The 6,159-nt window shown below is 34.6% G+C and overlaps 1 protein-coding gene across 1 annotated transcript; it reads right to left on the reverse strand.

The window, feature by feature from the left end:
• Positions 1–1,023: 1,023 nt before the first annotated feature.
• On the reverse strand, positions 1,024–1,830 carry LOC105852377 (uncharacterized). The gene is made up of 2 exons (XM_012717461.1): positions 1,707–1,830; positions 1,024–1,625 (listed from the first exon to the last, which is right to left on the reverse strand). Exons 1-2 carry the CDS (start codon positions 1,828–1,830, stop codon positions 1,024–1,026), a joined length of 726 nt encoding a protein of 241 aa, XP_012572915.1.
• Between the last annotated feature and the right edge of the window lie 4,329 nt (positions 1,831–6,159).

The raw sequence follows: 6,159 nt of genomic DNA on the forward strand, positions 1-6,159 counted from the left end.
GAACTATAGATCAAAATGTCATCAAAGAACACTAACATAAATCTTCTCATCATTGGTCTGAAAATATCATTCATTAAAGATTGAAATGTGGAAGGCACATTCATCAAACCAAAAGGAATTACCATGAATTCGTAGTGGCCCTCATGAGTTCTGAATGCATTCTTGTGGATGTCTTCCTCCTTCACTCGTACTGATGATATCCAGATTTAAGGTCGAGCTTGGTCAGATATTTGGCACCGTGTAGTTCATCCAAGAGTTCCTCAATAACAGGAATAGGGAATTTATCAGGGATATTGACCTTGTTCAAAGCTCTATAGTCAATGCACATCCTCCATGTGTTGTCTTTCTTCTTCACCAAAATAATTGGGCTATAATGTGCACTTTGACTAGGTCTGATTACCTCAGACTCCAACAATCCTTGCACTTGCTTCTCAATCTCATCTTTGTGATGATGTGGGTAATGGTAAGGTCGTACGTTCACATGTCCTTTTCCTTCCTCTATGCAAATAACGTGACGTTTTTCCCTTCTAGGAGGTAGCCCCTTGGGTTCACTAAAAACTGTAGCATAACATTCCAAAAGCTCTTGCAATTCCCTACTCAATTCATCTTTTAACTGTTGTCCTAATTTGTTATCCTTATCATTAGCCAACAAAAACATCTCTTTGGTTGGTAGTAATCCATCCACTAATTGTTTACACTTCCCCATCAAACTTAGCAAGGCCATGGGTTGCTCGACATCACCTTCTCCTTCTCCGATTTGGACCCATTGTCCCTTCAATTTAAATTCCATCACTATCTCATTCCAATCCACCCACATTCTCCCTATTGTTTCCAACCAATCCATCCCCAACACTAAGTCCACCCTTTCTAAATCCCTCACCAATGGGATATCATCGACAACAACCTCTGGATTCATACTGATTGAGTTGAGAAACACATATTTTTGAACTCATCCCTTTAGAGAAAACTTAGTTTATTGGTTGAGAGAAACTTCGAAATATCGGGATCCAGAAATATCACATTCTATCGAGCACAATCTAATAGGATATAGTTGCTAGACAACCAATCCATTCCCAGAATTACTCCCAGATATTTTAGAGGAATACAAATTAAATCGGTCTTAAAGTTAATTTTAAACACAATTAGCGGGCATTGGAAACATGCCGAATTACATTTTACTGGCTTAGCAGAGGGTAGGGTAATCACTAAATCGAACGGTAAGGTAGTGACATTTAGTTTGAGTGAATCAACCCAATCTAATGATATGAACGAATGTGTTGCTCTAGAATCATATATCACAAAATATATTTTTCCAACAATTGAACACTCACCCTGAATTAGTTCTGAAGAAGATGGTGTTTCTTCTCTACTAATATGATAAATACGTCCTCGAGCAGTAGGGCATGCAAGACCCTTGTTGTTGACAACATCTTTATTGTCGGCAATATCCTTCTCTCGGCAATCTTTTGCAAGATGGCCTGGTTTTTGACAAGCATAACATACCCTGGTTCTCTTGGGACACTTAGTTATCTTATGTCCCTTATGTCCACAATGAAAGCATCGAATGGTACGTGTTTGGTTATCTCCCAAATTTTGAGGCCTTTGATCTCCCGCGTTTTGGGGTCCTGTTCGATCTCTAGCAATCCACTATGGGAAAGCTTACAACTTTTGCTGTTGGAATTGTCTGCCTTTATTTTGTTGATTACCATTTCCCTGAGGTCTCATTGGTCCACCAATAACACCTCTTTTCAGGCGGCTCTGTTTCATGATCTCTACCTTTTTGCACTTCTCCACCTGCACCTGATACTGACGTGTCTCTAGGGATCCCATAGACTCCTTAATCTCATACTTGAGCCCATTTTCAACTCCTTACACGTGTACTCTTCATCGATTTGGTTATGAAAGTAGCAAAAATATTTTGCTACGGACTCAAACTTTGCTACATACTCGAACACTGTGAGACTTCCCTGATATAGTTTCATAAATTGGGCCTCATTCTCAGCTCTAACACTCTTTGGAAAATATTTGTCCAAAAACTTTCTCTTTAAAACTTCCTAGGCCACCTATTCGTGGTTTCCTTCCATCATTTGTCTCGCCCCTTGTCGCCAATATTCAGCTTTACAAACCAACAAATATGTGGCATACTCCACCTTTGTGTCATTTGGGTAGTGGAGGATTTCAAAGATCTTCTCGATCTCCTACAGCCAGAGGTTAGCCTTGTCAAGATCATGTTCCCCTTTAAGTTTTGGCGGGTCTTGTCTACAAATTCAGTAAATCCTCTTATTGCAATAGCTGCTTCCTTCCTCTGGTCCCTATGTGCTTTGCATTGAGATTGGACTACATCTTGCTGAGCCTGGACTGCAGCTTGTTGGGTCATTGCAGCCGCCATTGCATTCATGGCTTGGATTGCTTCAGTCATGTCACTCCCTCCTTTGGGGACTGGTCGATTTGCGCAACGAGCCATACTTCCTACAAATTTTCTAATTAGGATAACACTTTGATCTAATTGTAATCGTAGGGTTGCAAGGAAATATTTTATTCACGGCTATACGGTAAGTTCAGGTCACACCGTAAGTCGTGTATTAGAGGGGTTCCTAGAAAAGAGAGGTGGGTCAACAAACCACTTAATAACCAAATCTTTTCTTAGCTAGAATCCCACTAATACAACTTTTTACAATATTACTCTTCCCTTCTATTTTGGGGATCCTAAAATTTTATATTAATTAGAGGTTTAAAACATTGAATTTATTACAAAAATTTAGATCAGAAAACAAAAATTAAGTAATTAAGGAATATTCATATTCATTATAAAATTCAATTGCCATAATTAATAACGTCATTAAATCATGAGTAGAAATTTAGTAAAAATTTCAAATACAAATCATAAGTAGTAAGTTCATGACATCATAATTTCCAAAGCAATTATTTCATTGAATCAAATTAAATCGTGATCATTTCAAATCATAATACAATAAATTCATAATCTATACCATCATAACTATTCATAATCTATACCATCATAACTAGTCATTGCGTTGAATCAAATTAAAACCATTTCAAATCTAGGATCAAGAATTCATGGCCTATCATAATTGTAAACTTATGTTTCTAGAAAGAAAAAATATCAATTAATATAAAAGAGACCAAATAATCAATGCATAGTGTTAATTTCTCCTATATAAATATATATAACAAAATTAATAATGCATCCTAGAATAAAGCTCTGATACCAGATGTAACACCTCAAATTTTTTGATCCAAAGTATTCCTTATATATACTTATGGCTTAGAAAAATTTACGACAATTTTTTTAAAGTTAGAATACCTAACATTTATTCATTTAAATAATTAGTAACAATCACGTTTATTTAATATTATTAAGAAAATGTCTATTCAAAGCTAAAACAAAGAAAAAACAATTATTCAAGCTAAAGCAATTATCGCGGCAGTTCTATTATTACAAAATTGTCTTAAAAAATCCATTTTTACCCGACATTTGCCGCACGTTAATATTCATCAACTACTCTTGATTTTCGTTGAAATTATTAGTACCTAAAATATTGTTGTAAGTGTCAATTTTTTTCCATCATCCACATCAAACCAAAGCTAAACATATAGGAGGATAATGCAAAACATATAAAAGTAAAAACTTCCAATTTAAATAAAAAAACATATGCATAATGCATGCTCCTAAAACTATAAGATCCGAATATAAACCTGCCACTAAGACAACTTCCACATAGAAAGATCACACATACCAATGGGAAAAAAACCTGTCACTGAGGCAACTTCCACGAAGATGCATATGCCATGACATAATGTTATATTATCAAAGATATAACTTCCCACTAAGAATCATGTCATATGCATTCAAAATCACTTTTTAAAATCATCATCTTATTCACATATCACTAAGATCACATATCACACCTTATCATGAGTATCACATATTCATAGACGAATAATCATAAAAATTATAATTTTCACCACATACACTTAAAAATCAAAACTTGATATCATGTATCCATAAAAATTTACACTTTAACATATATAACAAGAAAATTCAAACTCAAACTCATATACATCATCAAAGTTAAAACCTTATCACATATAACATACAAATTCAATCTTTATTTCATATTCATCATAAAAATTAAAACTTTATTGCATTTAACATAAAAATTCATACTTTACTTCATATTCATTATAAAAATTAAAACTTTATCATATATAACATAAAAATCCATATTTTACTTCATATTCATCATAAAAATTAAAACTTTATCACGTATAACATAAAAATTCATACTTTACTTCCTATTCGTCACAAAAATTAAAACTTTATCATATATAACATAAAAATTCATACTTTACTTTACATTTATCATAAAAATTAAACATTTATCACATATAACATAAAAATTTATACTTTACTCCTTAAAAATCGTATATTATATATTGAACTTAATGCAAAGGATTAAGGTATCAGTATTTTAATTCATTAGTCTACATTAATTCCTTACAAAAAGCAAACAATCACAATTAGTAATTTCATGTCATCCAACCAACAATCTAACTCTAATTTGTGGAGGAAAAAGCCCTTACCTTGACTGCTTTTCTGCCTAGTACAAAGCTCTAAGTCCCACGAATTCGTTCACAAGGAGAAGAAGTTCCAAGCTTTTGATGCACGAAGAAGAGGAGGTGATGGTGGTTAGGATTTTGGTATTCCTTTCTATATACAGAATCTTGTTTGTAAAGGGTTTGTGATGGTGGCTAGGGTTTTGGTATCCCTCTCTACTTATCATTATTGAGTATAGAAATATTACAGACTTTAGGGAAAATTTAAAGTGGAGATTATTGGGTAGATAGTTTTGGGCCTAAATAAAGAATAGAAGGGAGACAATATTATTTATTTATTTATTTATATGTTAACCTTGGTCACAAAAAAAAAACAAGACACAAACTCCTAGCCATTTATCTACTCATTCATATAGATTGGATGGCACTAAGCAACAAATCCTTAGCCCAAATTCTTCTTGCACTAGAGATAAAAATACATCTACTAAATAATTGTTACGAACAATTTTATCAACTACAATAAGTCGAACAAGGCAAATAATTATCACACCTAATTTAATATTGGAAAATATATATTTATAGGTCATAACTATTTTAAATAATAATTTTAGAGGATGTTACATCAATGATATTGGTCAAAGACATGCTGTTGTACTCCTCTTCATTTTTGACTTCATCTTTTTCCTTCTCATCCTCCATGACCTTGGCCTCACAATCATCTTCACCAGGTTGATCTATCACGATTACCTCAAAATGACGGTTAGGGCACTGGTGTTGGGGTTGATAATTTCCCCCACACTTGTAGCATATCCATTTCCTCCTTCTTTCCATCAACTCATGATACAAAATGTGTCTCACCCTTCTGTCCCGAGGCATATCACGCCTGAAATCACCCCTGTTATCATTTTTTGGCCCGAACCCATTTCCATTTTCCTTTTTAGACTTCCCATAACCCCACTCTAAACTAGACCCACTAACATACTGTGGGTTCACCGATTGAAAACTCCTCCGAATCCACTCCTTTGGTTGGCACTATGCAACCCGACCAAATTCGGTTTATTCTTCGAAAATTCCATCTCAACAGCCTGTTCCATGTTACTCAATCTTGAGCACGAGACTGACCCCATTGTTATCATACTCCGCACTCACCCCTTTATTCCTTCCCGAAGACCATGTAAGAAGTAACCCAAATATTGTGAATCAGGTATTCGATTTACTTGCACCACTAGCCTATCAAAATCCTTGATATATTCTTCTACACTTCCATCTTGCTTAATTGAAGAGACTTGTTCGAACAAATTTCCTTCTCCAATCCATCCATAACGTTCAAGTAAAGCATTATTAAACTTCTCCCAAGTTAGATCCGCTTCTTCCTCCGTTAATGCTTTGAAAAAATGAATCGTTGACCCCTCCATGCATAATTCGGCCAAACTCACCATTAGTTCCAGGCTCGTATTAAGAACCCTGAAGTAAATCTCTGCACGCCTTATCCACCCTGCAAGATCTTCACCATCAAAAGAGGGGAGTTCCACCTTCTTCACAGATTGAAAAAATTCATCAATGGCTTTCCCATGAATTTGT

Source organism: Cicer arietinum, chromosome 6 (genome assembly GCF_000331145.2).
Source record: "Cicer arietinum cultivar CDC Frontier isolate Library 1 chromosome 6, Cicar.CDCFrontier_v2.0, whole genome shotgun sequence".
Taxonomy (NCBI): domain Eukaryota; kingdom Viridiplantae; phylum Streptophyta; class Magnoliopsida; order Fabales; family Fabaceae; genus Cicer; species Cicer arietinum.